Source organism: Ammospiza caudacuta, chromosome 3 (genome assembly GCF_027887145.1).
Source record: "Ammospiza caudacuta isolate bAmmCau1 chromosome 3, bAmmCau1.pri, whole genome shotgun sequence".
NCBI classification, from domain to species: domain Eukaryota; kingdom Metazoa; phylum Chordata; class Aves; order Passeriformes; family Passerellidae; genus Ammospiza; species Ammospiza caudacuta.
The window spans coordinates 97,460,666-97,477,850 of NC_080595.1; the positions used below are offsets into that span (position 1 = coordinate 97,460,666).

At 37.1% G+C, this 17,185-nt stretch overlaps 1 protein-coding gene across 1 annotated transcript in view; it reads left to right on the top strand.

Moving 5' to 3' along the window:
- The first annotated feature begins 10,704 nt into the window (after window positions 1-10,704).
- IMPG1 (interphotoreceptor matrix proteoglycan 1) overlaps window positions 10,705-17,185 on the top strand; it is a 51,226-nt gene continuing 44,745 nt past the window's right edge. The window contains exon 1 of the mRNA XM_058802666.1: window positions 10,705-10,771. Within this exon, the coding sequence (XP_058658649.1) occupies window positions 10,705-10,771 (67 nt within the window). The remainder of the gene's footprint in view (window positions 10,772-17,185) is intronic.

Here is a 17,185-nt window from a genome sequence, read left to right on the forward strand (position 1 = left end):
TTTGTTGGGGTTTTTACACTTGCTTTCATATTATGCTTCTGAATGAAGACCTGGTCATCATGAGGGATTTTTTCTAATCAGAGTGTGATTTTTTTCTAATCATTTTCATAACTCCAAGAACTCATTCTATTAATCAATGTAAGTTAACTTTTCTGAGCTTCATGAGTCCCAATTTTTTTGGAAATTTTATTGATAGATAAGTTATACTTTATAGCACACAGAGTCTAAAAAAAGATATGCAATTTTCTCAAAAGTGGCCACTGATGTCTTCATATCCTAACAGTGTCAGATTTTCTGTGTAAGTGAGCATCTCACCCTTAAATTCATTCTCTGGCATAAAAAATGTCCCATATTCAGGACAAATCCTGAAACTACAGTCCTAGAAATACCAGCATGGGAAACTGCCCCTCTTGCCAGTTAGAAAGTCTGAATATCAACAATTTGTATTGCACCCTGCCCTATATATCTGACCTGAACCCCTGACCTGGAATTTGGACCATCCAGAGATATCCCACAAACAAATTCATGAAAGCCCTTACTGCACACCAAAACAAGATGCTTAATAAGTATTGTTCTGTTTTAAAGTCAGCTCTCTAGCTTGCATTACTACTAAGACACAACAATACCAGTTCAGGAATTTTAGCTTAGTGAAGTATTCTCTTGGATTGTTCCTAAGGTGTTGGATTTCCCAAAATAGTTAATACCTTCCAGCCAAAAACAGAGAGCCAACTTCAGCACTAAGATATACAGACATTTTTTTCATGTATGAAAGTGAGAAAATGGGGAAAATATATGGAAAGAAATAAAGGATTAATATTAATTTGATAGTTAAGGTAGGACAGAATACTGTTTTCACTCTTTTAAGTTTAGACAATAATATGCTTATCACTTTTCTTTAAGATAAAGCCAACATCCTATGAAAAGAATTCCTACAAAGCAAGACAATTTGACTGATGAATGCCTCAAAGGTATTTGAGCAAATGGGCCTCATGCAGAGTCTGCAAATAATTTTCAGAGAAAACTCAGGTCCCAGGAAAGCAGGAACTTTTTCACATGTCATGACCACACTTACTCACGTGGATACTCTATGGCAAGACATGACAGTTTCTAAAATCCTGCATGGGCTCCCTGTGAGAAATGCTAACTTGGGATTTCATGGATTGTGTGCATTAAATAAGGATGACCATGCATGTTTTAAATTAGTTAAATCACTTACTAAATCACTGCTAAAAATTTAATATGGAGCTTTGCAGTTCCTGGCTGCTTAATTCTTTTTTCCTTGTCTCACTTTTCTGAGCAATGCTGAGTGTGTGCTGCTACAGCTTCAACACTAGCTGCACATAAACACAGATGGACTTTTGGAACTGCTACACAAGTTACAGAAGTTCTCAAAAATGCACATTCAAACTGAAAACAGAGGCATCTGTGGTAAAAGGAGGAAGCACAGGGCAGTGACATCCCTCCAAAGACACTCCATTCATTTTCTTTCATCCCAAGTTATTCAAGCTGTTTGAGGGGATAAGGTGGAGCTAACGCCAAGTCCTCGTGTGAAGATAGGGTAAAGAGATCTGTTTATTTGAAAGTGCTGGTGTAGAAAATTCTCCTGGAATATTTCCATGGAATCTAGCATCTAGGAAAGCATCTGAGCCCAAGAAAAGCTTCCAGCCTGGTGAGAATGTGAGCAGTTTCACAAGAAATACCTTTTTGCAGAAGCAGAATCCCAAACAGATCTCAAACAGGCAGCAGTAAAACAGCTGCCACTAACACCTGCAAGACATGGCATGATGACCTTCAAATATAGTGTGATAGTAGCATTTATGTGTTGCCAGAGTGTTTATGAAAGTGGGGCTTGTACAATACACACACAACATCCCTATTCCACAACAGCTTCTTATCTAAATAGACAGGCAGATAAAAACCAGAGAGAGGATTAAACACACAAAAAAGGGCAAGAGGAGTAAGAGCTGGCAAATTTCGTGTCAGCTCACCTACTTTTGTATATTTGTCCTTTGGGCAGAGTTTAATTAGTAAGGGATTGCTTGACAAAAAGACAGATGACAGGGGACAGATATTAAAGATGGCCAGAGGGAGGGAGGAGAGGCACACAGAAAGAGTCTGGAGTTGGGCTGAGCTCAGAGTCTGTAAGAAATGAAGCTCAGGGGGGTTGCAGAAGGTGGCTGCATGGCACAGGGCAGCACTGTTCCTAGCTGGAACTGTAAAAAGCAGTCAGATGTCTATGTGTGAACCAGATGGGGACAGAGGCACTACCCTGTCTTGCCTCTAACAAGTGCATAGCACAGAGGCAGCCCTGAATTCGTGATAAGGACACACAGCCAGCCAGAGTGTCTCACACAGGTATGAGGCTGTAAAAAAGTTGCTGGTTTTAACTTCTTCTGTGCCAGAATCAGCCTTGAACTGGCTCCTCCAAAACCATTTGTCTGGCTGATCATCAGTGAGATGCAAAAATCCCAGAGGGGGCCTCTTCTCTGCTGTCTCAGACCAGAATGATGAGGAATCCCAGTTCACTGCTCAGTTATCTCAGGGTAAGGTGAGAGGAACCCACACAACACATCCTTTTCTATCAGCATTGAGCAGAGCATCAGGCTCAGCTGACAACAGAGCCTGGTTTCTGAAGCCTGCATCCTCCAGGGATGGCACTCATTGAATTGAGGCATGAGGAAGCTGGAGCCACTGTGGGAACCTGAAGGTAGCAATGGTGAATGAGAAATTGAAATTAAAAAGGTGTCTGAAAAGGAGCTAAATAAACCCTCATGTTAACACAATCTGCTGGGAGGTAAAAAGAAGGTTCACAGCAGTTGCTTATTTTTTCCTAATAAAAGGTAAGCTATTTGGCCTTCCAAATTGTAATTCTCTGGTAAATTTTGAAGACAGGAGCTACTTGTGTATTGCTGTAGCCATCAGTGACATGCAGAGGGAAAGATGGAGGAGCTGCCAGTGGATGGTGGTATTGTATAAGATAAAAGAAGCAGTTTCTCACTTCTTACCTTGCCATTATCTACCCGGGATAGCCAATAGACACTACAATCCTTCACTCCACTCTTAGCTTTCAAAGTAATGTACCACAGTAGGCTGGAAAGCAGCTTCAGGCTGAGACACAGAGGAGATGAGAAAACTGCAGAAAGAAACAATGAAATTAGGAGATGGAGTGAAATAGGAAGGTCAGAAACAGAGAAAGCAGATGGCAACACGGGGAAAAGGGACCAGACGAGAGGCCAGATGGTGACTAGGGGAAAGAACCAAAAAATGGTACTTGGACAAATAATTGGTTGGAAAATGTGATTTTTAAAAATTGATACAAAATATCAATGAAAGACTGAGAATTTGGGGTTTATTCTGGACTGGAAGGGAAAGAAAATGGGATTTGTGTACAACAGATTTTCTTCTCAGCTCCTCCCTTCCTGCCAACCATATGCCCCATCAGTGCATCTCAGGATGCAGGTTTTACACTGGAAGTAACTGAACCACAACTGATCCTATATTGCAAAAATATTTTTAAACTCCCATCCTATGACTTTGACCAATTCTTGCATTCATTCCTGGGGAGGAGTCATCTTTAATTGAGAATTTGTATGTACAATGTTTTTTTAAAATTTTGAAGCCTATTCTAGGAAATTATGATAATAAAATCTAAACAGGTTATTAACACCATTTCTAACAATACACAAAATTTTATCTCATCACAGAATTCAGTTCCAGAAATGAAGGAATTCTGTAATATTTTTCTTCCTATTCAGACTAAACTTTTCCTTCTTTGAAATGTAATTCAGCTTCCTAGACTTCTAATTGTACATAGAATAATTCTTCCTGCTGTGTATTATACTCTGAAATCTTTGTGTATGAATATATTTGCCACATCAACGAATCCTTTTGAAAATACTGTTTGGAGCTGAATGTTGCTTACAGAGGCCCTGCAGTAATCTGAAAAGAGTGTCATAGAATGAGAGTATAATGAATGGCTGAGTGAGCAAGGGGCCTTGCTGATCACATCGTCCAGCCCCCAGGAAGACCAGGGTCAGCTAGAACAGGCTGCTCAGCTGTTTTTCCAAGAATGTCAACATTACAGCCTCTCTGGAGACCACTGTCCCAGTGTTTAATCATTCTTATATTAAAAATTTCTGTTCAAATAGAATTTTTTTAATATTTCAGTTTGTACCCATTGCCTCATGCCCTTTAGCTTGGCAACACTGAGGATCTGGTTCTGCCTCTTTACTCCCTTTCGTCAGGTATTTTTAAATGTTGTTAAGATTCCCCCCTGAGTCATCTCTTCTGAAAGCTAAACAATCCCAGCTGTATCCAGCATGCAGAGTAATACATGTATAATGCATTTGGCCTTGTGGAATAGCACACTGAAACTGCAAACACTTCCAGACATACAAATCTGCAAGAAGGGGAAAAAAAACCTGTAAGTGAGAGGTAACTGACATCTTCATAGAAAAACAAGGTCATAACCTTATTAAATTATACATAACAACTTCTCAGGCTGCTTAATGAAAGTGAAGAGGCAATTTTTAAGTATGAGAGCAACTTTACAATAACTACTTTTGGAAACAATAAAAATATACCCAACGTCACATAAAATGGCCAAAAAATATTCAATTTTTTCTGTTTGAAAGGGATACCGACTAAGAACGCATCTAATTGATATTTCCCTTAAAGCTTTTCAATACCAAAATGAGATACAGCAACTGAGCAATAAAACCAAGAACTATAGCATGGTTTGAAAGAGAGAAAATGTTTCCGTACCCATAATTTGCATCACCTACATTTCCAAAAATGCACCTACAAGATGCAGATAAAGCTTTGTTGGCTCAGAGGCCTTCAGAAATAATAATAATAATAATAATAATAATAATAATAATAAGAATAAGAATAAGAATAAGAATAAGAATAAGAATAACAATAACAATAACAATAACAATAACAATAATAATAATAATAATAATAGGAAGAAGAAGAAGAAGAAGAAGAAGAAGAAGAAGAAGAAGAAGAAGAAGAAGAAGAAGAAGAAGAAGAAGAAATTCACTTAACAGAGCAAGATAAGGTAACATGGGATACAAGGAACAAAGCATGATAGGAGTAATGGCAGTGTCACACTGTTATAATGTTATAATCGTATAGTAGATAAACCATAAGGGAGTTTAGTGGTGGTAAGAACAACATCAAAATTAATTTTGTGAGATTCCATGGAGGGAATCAGCAGTACTGGGAAAACCAGCTTCTGCACATACACAGGATCCATTATGTACACAATGATAGCATGATACTGTCAGACCCTAGAGATAGGATTCCATCAAAAGCATGAAACAATCTTGTCAGACGAGGGGTCAGTACTTGTACAGTTGACAGACAACGTGCTTCCCAAAGCAACTCTGTCAGAAGCGGTTTTTCACAGCATTTCTCTGAGCTCAAACACAGTAGATTACTAAAAGCAACTGAAGCAAAAATTCTGACAATATACATAATAGTAGTGTTTAATTTTTTTAAAAATTCCCAAGCCTTGCCAGGTCTAATTAAAGGGAATCTCCACACTATTTTCTACTTGCCTATATTTTGTTAAAAAATATTGGAATTAAATTTTTATATTTACTTCTGCTGGACTATGAATTATGACAGCCAGCTTGTTTATCACAGTCAACAGATACAGATCAGGTCAGATCCTTAGGGGTCCTGCTGACTGTCACCTGTCCCTTTCAGAAAACAGTACCCATCCCTTCCTGAAAAAGAAGAGTAAGAAACTCTTAAGTAAAAAATATTTACTGTTTCCACAATAAAGATAAATTTCCATACATTTGCATAAACTTTTATCTCTCTGGGTAGGTTTTTAATATCTCTCCCTCTAACCACAGGCTGAGTGGCACAGAGCCCTGGAGCACACATTAGGGGTTTTTTGCAGGACCTTTCCAGAAACTCCTGCCTACTAGATCAGTCTTGTGCACAGGAAATACAGTAATTTCATATTTCACTCTCACATGGTAAATGTAGAAAGTAAAACCCTGATGAACAAATGCAGACACTGTGGATGACAAGCAATAGCTACAAACTGTGAAAGAAAAAAGTGAACACTGCTTGGCTAAGCAAGAAAGAGGAACTATTATCTTACACTCAAAGGGGGAAAAAACTAAGCCAGCATAAAGATACAAGCACATATGGTACTTTAGACATCTCCCTCCTTGCCTTCTCTTTCACTGCTAATCATCTACTATTACCACTAAAAGAAATTGATCTACCAGCTTTCTTCTTCTGTTTAGAGAAAATATATGGCAAAAGACCTCATCTCCACAGGCTTTCTTCACGTAGAGACATCTTGGATGGCTTCATTTTTTTAAAGCTGATAACTACAATGTTCAACTTAATTTGCTACCCTGCTGAGGACAGATTTGTTACCAGTAAATCTACCAGTTACTCTATCAGCTAAATCTAGAAAGATCCTTTCCCAGCATCAAGAGAAAAGCAATGTGCCAAGCCTTGGAAGAAATGTGTTTCAGCTCCTTATGACTCCCCATGATAGAAGCCTAAGGCAGCCCCACGAGTAACAGAAGGTGGTGTATTGGTAAGCAAGCAGGTGAATGATAATCTCCTTGGGCAGATGTACTGTAGTCTTTATCTCCATTTACTGGAAACTGGTCAGCTTGCAGGGAAAAAAATCAGTTCTGTTTATATTTTGGAAAATACCAAAGTCATATCACTATCAACATGAGCATCATTTGTTTATCAGTGATCATCTTAAAGCAGGCTGAGCTATTTTCCTCATAATTATGTGGAATTGCTCAATTACTACCATGCTTTTTTCATACCCTTATCTCCCTTGTCACACTAAACAGTATCTAAATACATTAATCCTTTTAAGAGTGTACAGTCTAAAAAAGTTTCAGAAGAAAGCAGAGGTAATGGGGTCCTGAAAGATATATCCTGAAAGCAGAGGTAAAGCAGTCCTGAGACATATGTTGACTGATAACTCATCGTTTAAATGTAGGCATGATACTTTTTCCTATTCTAACTGATAAGGGGTTCTAGGACATCACAAATGTGATAGCAACAGCATAACAGCAAAGATTCTTGAAGGCCCCAGAGAAAGCTAGAGATATTTTTGGATTGCAGTAGTCTAGGGTTATGTCCATAAAGGGGGATGAAGAGCTGCATTCATGCATCACATACTTCAATTTTGTGGTCAGACTAGAATTCCACCATGGTCTCTGCAGCTGCAGGACAGCAGAGCATCAGGCTCCTTGTTTTGGAGGAGAGAGGTGTCACAGAAAATAAACAAGTTTGCTTTCAGCCTGAGCAGTAAACTAGATTTTTAATGGAAAGTTAGTCTGAGTTAGGGACTACAGCTCAGTGCCTAAAGGTAGTCATGGATGAAATCAAAGACTCAGTTAATCAACTATCTCATCTCTGTTTATGGCAAATAAATGGATAAAGAAATAACATAAAGAACAGGAAAGCAAAAGTGACCCAGTTCCCAGCTTGCCTTCAGTGCATTTGACTGACTTTGCAGGACCTAGTTTTGTTGCAACTGGAAGAGCTTGTGTATCCCATTCCCAGATGGTTTTACTGGTCAAAAATGTCTCAAATTCCTTCTCATTCTTAAAGGAAGAAAAATTTTATAATGTCACAATTAAGTTGGAAATTATTTTGTCTCAGCAAGCTGCCAAGACCAAAAATATAAAAGCTCAGGAAAAAAGTAGGCAATAGATGCCTGAAAATGAAATTGGGTATATTTCTCTTTTTTCTTCCATTTTACAAGAAAAACTAAGACATTCTCTTAACCTTTATGTCATTTGTCTTTCAGGCCAAAGATTTCAAGCTTTGGTAATATTTCCTTATAGGGAAACCCTTCCATTCTTCTGATAACTTTCACCACCATCTCATTCAAATTTCTAGTCTTACTAGGCAATATTGCTGTTGCAGGACAAGAGTATGACACACAATTTCATTTTTTTAAAAGTTTTTCTTTCCATTTTATTCCTGCAGATCAGAAGGCTGAGAGACAAGGCTTGATTTGGCCAAATTCAATGGCAGAGATGGGACCAGAAGAATCCAGGTTTCCTCATTTTTGCAACCCAAAGGAAACAGCTTTAGTTGTATTTAAACAGCATATCAGTGATTATTCCAGGTATGTACAGCAGTGCACTCAGATGACCAGTAACAAGTCGAATTTAACCCATTTCTAAACACTTGTTCTGGGTGAATGAATATTTTGGCTTCCAGTTTTGCCCTTCCCTGTCTTGGTAGCATGTTTGTAATGTACTATTGAGTTTCAGTAGAATTTTTTTTAATCACCTTTTAAACAATATATAATTATTGTTGACAGCAAACCAACTAGAAGAAACACTTCTAGATTAATTAACAGTGACCTATAATTAAACCCTGCAGTACTTAGAGATGGAGTGGTCCCTAGATAATATTGCTTTAGTTTTAATGAGTGTTTATCATTCTTGTTTGCTCCCCCTGTGGCAGTTATCAAGGTTAGTTACAAAATTTCTTAATTAAATGGAACTACAGGGAAGATACTGTCTTAGCAGAAAACACCTTGAAATATTCATGATTTAAGCATAATCTCAAAGTGTGCAAACTCCTGCCCTACAAAATTTTAATCATAGTTTGCCTATAGAGCTCAATCTTTTCCTTAAGTCATATCTTGACATGAAAAGCAATGCCATATTTTAGGATTTTTCTTGTTCCTTTATCTCTGAAAGATAAGAATGTGTTATTAAATGTCTGCCTTCTCCAACATGTGAATGGCTCAAAAATACCCTTTTATGTGAAAGCTGTGACATAGGATTTCTGATTCCTGGCTCAGGCTTCACTAACCAGTTTCTAGAGTAATTAAGTAAATCTCTTTATTGCACATTTTCAAAATGTAGTCTGACAAATTAGATTCCTAATGGAATTAAAGGATCAAATTCCTAACAAATTCCATATGGAGTTTGGTACCCAGAGTGCTCTGAAGAAATAATCTTCCTTTCACCAATTCCACATTCTCAGATGACACCAGAAATGGCACATTCCACCACCCTGAGAAAAATTCTCTTTGCTTCTAATTATTGCAGATTAAAAGCTGAAGTAACTAAAAATAAGGTAACATATGGGGGGAGCTTCATCTTCCAAATATAACACCAATAGAAATGTTTACTAAAAACTACCTGGTTCACACAGGTAATATTTCTATGATGTCACTGTACACAATATTATTATTATAGGTAAAACACGCAAAGACAAATATTGGTACTGCTAAAGAATGGTCCTTATATAATAATACATCTTTCTTCAGTAGAAATCCTAATCATCTCCACTGTTGCTTTGCATTGTGCTGCTGGCAAGGTATTCTAAATTTTGTTTTGGTATTATACAAGGTATTCTAATTTGTTTTGTTGGACCAATAAAACAATGTGCATGAAAGTTTATACACTAAAAAAAAAAAGCAAATCTTATGTGAACCCAGCTCAGTCTGCACCATAGCTGGTCTGAGTAGTTAAAATCGGGCAATCTTGGAAAGGGAGGGAGGTTACCATTGTTTAAATCCTAAGTAAAAATAGAATACTGATTGGGTTCAAATGAAGGTTGTTCTTAAAGTAACTTGTGCTTACAGATTCTTGCTGGCAGTCGAGATACTTCTTATGTTAAAGCACTTGGACAAAAAATTTTAAGGGGGAGAGACCACTAGAAATGCCTACCTGGTAGCATTTTCAGGTGTAATGCAACAGTAAAAAAGGTATTGGAAAATAAATATGTAAATATGAAACACCTACACTTGCCAATATGTAACTGAAACAGTTATCTGTGAAATTGGAGTAGAGCTGTTTGAACAGTGTATTCAGCTGCTGCCAATTCTTGGCCCAGTTAGAGCTGTGTGCTTGGAACAGCATTTCCCACCACTTTCTCTTTTCCTCCCACCATGCAGCACTTTCCCTGCCCCAGTTGCAGTTTGGCATCAGATTGTGCCAGCCCTGAACACTGCTGCAATTCACTGCTGAGTCATCAGTTCACCAATGTCACAGAACATCATCATCACTGCTCCAACAGGAATATTGCAACAGCAACCCTGTGGTACAAGAAGGGAGAGAGGATTGCAAGACATGGGCAGTGGAAGAGCTGAGCATTGAGTGTTCTTTCAGGAAAAAGCCATCCTAAGGGAGTTCCCTGAGGTTTGTGGTCACTGGTTTGGAAACAGCACCATTATCTCTCCCCGTGCTCACATGCCATATCTCCAGAATGCCCAAAGGATCAACAATCCAAGGCAATGGCAACTAGAAGAGACTTCCGTTGTTTATCATGGTGCTGTTGAAGTCTCCTGGGGTTGACAGATGCCGCTCCAGAAGGTTAATAAGATGAAGAAAGCTCTTCCAGCTGGACCGTAAGAGGGATTATGTCTGAGCAGCAGATAAACAGATTATTCCAGAAACAGACACTGCTTTTTTTTAAAACTTCGTCACTCTTGTCTTACCACTCCAGTTCCCCGGGCTAGAAGTGTGAGCGTCGGAGGGTTCACCCAGCTCTTGCACTCTGGCACCTGTTGCACTCTGCCCAGCTGCAATTCCATGCAGTCCAAGGCTGGAGACACGTGAAAAATAAAGACATTTGGGGATTTTAGTTCTCTAAGAAAACAGAATTCTTCTACTTGACAAAAATTTTTTTGTTTCCTGCATGACTGGTCTTGAAAACTGTGAATGATCAATAGACAGCATGCATTTGAAAACTGGATTAATATTTTTGATCATTTGCCTTGCTCTCCAAGTTCAGGGAAGCAGAGGTAAGTTCATATATTGATATATAAAGTTTAGATTAATTTTGCATTGCATATGTTGAGAAACAAAATAATTGCAATATCAAAGGCTTTCCTATTACAGAATTTTTAGTGTAGAGTGTGGTGTTTTGACAATACTACTGGAGCCATTACAGTTACTGATAGTGCTATAAAGCTGAAAAAGGAAATATTGATGTTATTTCTTACGTGTGTTTTGCAGGTTTTACAATATCTATAAGAGATGCAATTGAGCTTCATTTTACCTGAACAGGTTCTGTTATGAAAAACAATATTATCTGTGAGACAAATATGCGGAAATTTAAAAAAGGCTGAAATATCATCTCAGTGTTGATATGGTTGAAGATGGTCTTTCATCACTGAAATGAAGAGAAAGTAGCAAAATATATCTCCATTTACTAGTAAAGACATTTATTCTTAAATGTCTTAAATGATTATTAAAAACAACTTCAAAAACTTCTAGATGGACAAATTCTGGAAGAATACACCATACTGTCAAATATACAAAAATGGCAGTACCAGTATAGATTAATGTAATAATAACTATAAAATTATTTTCAAGAAAACAGAAATACAGGGAACTAATCTGTACTTAGTACGTCAGCTAACTCTTGCTCTGTTTAGAAACATTTAAAAGTCCACAACATTTATAAAGCTACTTCAACAACAAAAAAGAAAAGACAGTGATGTGATTTTCCCTGGTTAGTCCCATATTCAAAAGATTTAGAGCTTTGGGGAATGCGTTTAATTTTGGAGAAGATTTCTCATTAAATTTTTCCATCTATACTTTGATATTTGCATAATTGAATTAAAAGCTAACATTACAACTGCTATGTGTGCTCAAGACAATGACCTTCTATTTTTATGTCAGGCCTGTTAATTAAAGGCAAAGAATGTAAAATTATAAAAGATAAGTCTCCTCAACATTATCTAAATATTTGTTAGGGAGACAATATGAAATATAGCCTGCTGTCAATACTAATTGGAAAATTTTATTTACACATTTGGGTTTTTTAAAGAAACTCCTGCTTTTCTTAAAGAAAAACAGAAATACAGACCACAGTTCTTGTATCTCAGTTAAATTATGTAAATCTTCTCTAGTGGACAAATAAAGAACTGAAAAAATCCTTGGGAAAATATATAGTTAGCACTAGAATTATGTTTTGCGGCTCTTTAATTTTACTTTTAGATTCTATGCAAATGGTTTCATTTAATCACTAATGATATTTTGGACATGTGGCAAAAAATGAGAGAATGATGATATTTCATGTCTGACAAGAAAACAAGTTTTATCAAGATGCAATGTTTTTGCATTTAAGTTGAATATTCTGTGATGGAAAGAGACAGAATGAATTCCAGGCAGTTCAAGCATGCTTGATGGCATTATTGCAGTCCCTATTTATAATTACAACTTAGAAAGCAATAGTGGTAAAAGTGGCATCTCATAGTTTCATCAATTGCAAATTGTGATTGTATACTACAATACACTTTCCATAAAAGACCAGCAAAATAATGTGGGACTATCTTGACAGAGAGGAATACTAAATAACTAGAAATATTCCTTGCCATCAGTTCTATAAAGTGCAGGTGGTATGCATAAATGCATAATAATAACAACTTGGTTTTGACATTTAGTCATGCCATACATAATATTTTTAAACTATTTGATTTCAAATATATGCACACAGATCTCAAAACAATTAATGCTTGTGTTAAGAAACTTCTTTTTCAGAACAAAGATACTTCCAGAGCTGTTATTTTATGACTTAGCATTAGGGTCAGACACTTACAGAAAATATTTTTTTTAAGTGTATAGGCTTTCCCAGTAGTCTGAATATTTGCATGAATTGTTCATTAGGGCTCATAACATGGGAATTTTGAGACCCTTACAGTTGCTCAGATTTGAAGTGCATGTAAACTGTGACAGACTAGGAAATAAGAGACTAAGATATAAAACAGCCCCATCTTAAACAAAAAAAAAAATAGAAATCCTTTCTAAATATTTAAAGGGTTAGTCAGTTGTTTTTTTCCTCATTAAAAACTAAAATTCAAATTGTTTACTCACATTTATATTTAACAAAAGGTGGGTTAACAAATATGGAGCTTGCTTAGTAATGTTTTTTGGTCCTTCCTCCCTGTCCCTATTTAAGGACCCATAGAGTCCTTCCCCCATCCATCTGGAGGCTCTCCAGGAGCACCTCCAATTCCACAGTAAACAATCAGGAAACTGTAGAGAGCTAAATAAGAGTTACAGTACTGAACTTTGGCCATAACTTTGCCACTGTCCTGACAAAAATTGTCTCTAGCAATGAAAAGGGAAAGTAAGAGGGATTAAAACTTTTTGACAGCGAAAAGTCTTTGCACACAATCTGAATAGTAAACTCCTGAACAGCCAGACTAAATTCGAAAATGCAGAGGAGCTCTGAAGTCTCAGAACTATGCCCTGATGCTGAGTACATCCTCGCACTTGATACTGAGAACGTAGAGGGCCAGAGTGTGTTCAGGGCTGTTTTGTGACATTTTTTATTCAGCAAGCAAATATCTGCTATTTACTCAGCCATTCCTTAGGACACAAAGGCTTTGTGTGTGCTCTATGAAATCATTTTAATTCATGCTGACTCACCCCTTCCCGCTAGGCTGTTCTAATTCCACAATAAATGTTTCAGATCTTCATTACTGTAATTGCCCTCAAAAAAAAAAAAGGTTTAAGCAAATTTGTGCCGAAGGAAAAGGAAAATCAAGGAATATAAAGCTTCAAACAAAGAAAGAAAGCAAGATGTGTCTGCTTTTTGCACTAGGATTATCTTCTACTCTCATCCATAAAATAAGAATTATCATGTTAAAGTTGGCTTTCCTGGATGGGCTTATAAACTTATGAAAAGTAAGACTTTTCCTTTTTTCTCTCCTTTCTCAAACAAATGTAACACTGCACTATATATGGGATTTGATCTTTTCTGTTTTCTGGCTAAAAGCCAAACTGCAATATAAATACTAGGCTATTGTCACTGAATCCTAAAGATTAATTCCAGGAATAGTCACACTTGTGCCATAGGGATTGGTGAACTGCATGTGAATGAATAGCAAAATATGTGAAATTTTTCTCAGAAAACACCCATGGACAAGATGGTCAATATTAATGATCAAAGGTTTTCTCCTTCTGCTGGAACATTAAGTTACAGGCTGTAATAAAATAACTGGGAGTCTTAACCTAATAGAAATGTGGAATATTCATATTCATTTTTCAGCTAATGTTGGAGTCTTTGTGTTTTAAGCAGTGCACTAAGTGACATGGACAACACCCATCATGTAGCAAACATGGTTTCCTTTCCACAAGACAGCTTTTCTTCCCCAAAGGAAAATTCTGAATGCATTCTTCTGCATTTTGATGCTTTGAAATATTTTGAATATGTTTTCATTCTTTTTTTCCCTCTGTCCAACCTAGTCCCTTTGGGATTAAAATTACTCTTCTGATCATTCTCTGTCGCATAATTCTTCCATGTTAATCAGAAATTAGGTGCACTATCTTGTACACTCTGTGAGGTTTGTACTTTGTAAGCCCTACTGTGTTTCAATTTCTTCCCCTTTTGAATGTGTGATCTTGAACAACACACTTCTTAAAAAGAAAGAAATATTTACCTGCTTTCCTATATGTGTCTGCTGGCATTTAGTCACAGTCAGCTGCTATTTACTAGACAGAGACTTCAGAACAGTAACCTGTCTGAAAAACACAAGATTAACAATCATCTGGGAGTACCCTGGCACCTGCCACAGCGTAGGTGTGTTTAGATACCCTTACATAATTGTAGCATGCCTTATCATTGTAGGCAAGCACAGCAGCAGTTTCACCCTCACCTGCTCTGACAGAGTGCACTGTCATTCTCATTTCACAAAAGCATGAGGGCCTGAGGTGTGACACACAAACTGAAGCCCTGGCATTGCAGTCATAGAGCAGGACAGCAGCAGAGGTTGCTGGGCTGATTCTGGTTACACAGACATCTGCAAATCAGTAAGACCCAGGCTCAGAGCTACATAATTAATTGCACTTAGGCCACCATGCTTGTCTTTCCATTGGTGAGGTTCTACTGGCTTCTAAAGTGCTGCTTCAGTGAATTGCCTTCTTCCTGGCCACTCAAATGTTTCAATAACTCCCTGAGACTTTACCCAACTTTATACTGACAATCTTGGTACCCCTGTTACCTGAAATACTGTTTTCAGTGGCTGTGTTGCAGGTATACCTTTCATACATATGACTCAGCACAGATCATAGAAACCCCAGGAGTTTCAGGCAAGAAACAGCAATGCACTCATCTTTAATTTTGTGATCTCATGGTGATGGCACAAAATGAAGACATTTCTATTCAAGTTCTTTCCTCTTTCCTCTTCTCCCTCAAAACTAGATGAGTAAATTGTCATGCTTAGATCAAGAATTGGATTAGGTGTTCTCCAAACCATTGGTCCATGCAGCTTGATACATAACTAAGTACGGTTAAGTGCAAGTCATGCTCTGTCAAAATGAGGTGTAGTCAATTAGCCAGAGGCTGTAGATTGTACTGCAGAACAAGTGACCCCAAACTGTGAGGAAAATCAACCAGATCCAATTACACAAGCTGAAGTGAAGAGACGACACTGGGGCTTCTGGCACCAGATATCCTAATTGTTATCATACAGTTACCTCAATAAACCCATTCTGCACTGCAACTCTTTGACTCTTACTATCAAAACTGTTGAAATGTTGATGATGTTGACAAATGTTGAAATGGCAAAGCATCACTGGAACTTGAATTTATTCTGTCTCATTGACTTTCTCAGAGAAGGCTGTACCTCTTGAGAATGACTAATCAGAAAATTAAGAGCAGAGGTGCTCAGTTGAGTGTTTCATCACTGCCAATTGGATACATCCCTCCAAGAACTCAAACATTTAAGGCATTTTCTTGCATCCTTTGATATCATATCCCTATCAATTAATAGAACAGCCTTTCAGGTCAAATGCTTCTAAGCTGACCAAAGAAATCTAAATAGATACATGTTTCATACATGAGCATTAAAACCAATCACTCTTCAATGCTGTTTCTAGTCCAGGTTCTGGACTTCAAGCAGACTGTTGCAAGATTCACAATCTGGCAATGAAAGCATAGATGGCCTTTGATATTTTTTATGTATTCCAGCAGCAGAAGTGAGCACAGCTGATGAATAAAAATTTTCACCTGTCTGAAAGAGAATGTAAACATTTCTACCTTTAATGACACATGTTATGTCTATGAATACATGAGTTTCTTACTATGTTTTTGTCAGGCTGCAAGAAAATATATCAAAATCATATGTTGACTCAATGATTTCAGCATGCTCAATATTTGTGGTGTGTACAGACAGCATTTATTGTGAATGTGGCTTCATCATTAGTATATGACAACTATATTCACAAAAGCAGGAAAATCTTACCAGTTGCATGTTATGCTTTCTATTCTCATCTATAATAGGTAGATAATATGCTGCAATTATTTTCCCATGAATTGTATAATTAGTATAATTCGAAGAAGTTACTAAATTATCTACTCTAGAGAGAGAGAGACAAAACTGTTTGTCTGTTATAAGGCCCATGCATAAATTTCATCAAAATTGTTCCAAATTCTTTGTTTCTTCCTGAAGATGGTTTTCAATTGTATTTCTCCACTTGGCATAGGAAACCACACAGATATGCATGAGCAGAGAAGGAGGGCAACAGCTGAGGAATTCTGATATCTATTTTACCTTCCCAGTGTAACTGACTTGTAGAAATTAAATTCTCCACATTTATTGAAATCCAAGAGCACATTAGCTGACTATGATCTTTGGTACCAAAATGTAAATCCAGGTTAATTTGAAGGGTTCTGAAAAAGAACCGTTACCTAATGTCATCTCCTAGCTTTGAACATAAAACCATTAAAACAAAAAATTTTGGAGTTTTTATTAAAATTTGAACATTTACTAATGGCACTGTTTATATCATATATTTCTGAATAATTTATCATGTTCTTCTTCAGATTTATTTCCATGCATGTTCTGAGGTGTAGGTTGTTTCATTATAATCAAAAACTTAATATTTTTAACATAAGGATTACAATAGGAATGTATCACAAAGATTCATGGAAGACTTACCTTATTAGAGCACTATGTTAACAGTACCAGATTCTTCAGCTTTCATAGACATTTGAAGAATTATCATGTGTTTCTGACAAGAAGCAGGATGTATGAAAACCCCCCCTTTTCCTGGATTCTTGAGAAGGAAGTCCCTTGGTATAGATCTAATTTTAAAAATTAACATAGCCTTTGAAAGGTTGAAACTTGCAGAACTTACCTATTAAGCAGAAGCCTGGAACTCCTCTCCTGTGTCATAGACAGCTTGAGTGCAACTTGTGAATATGT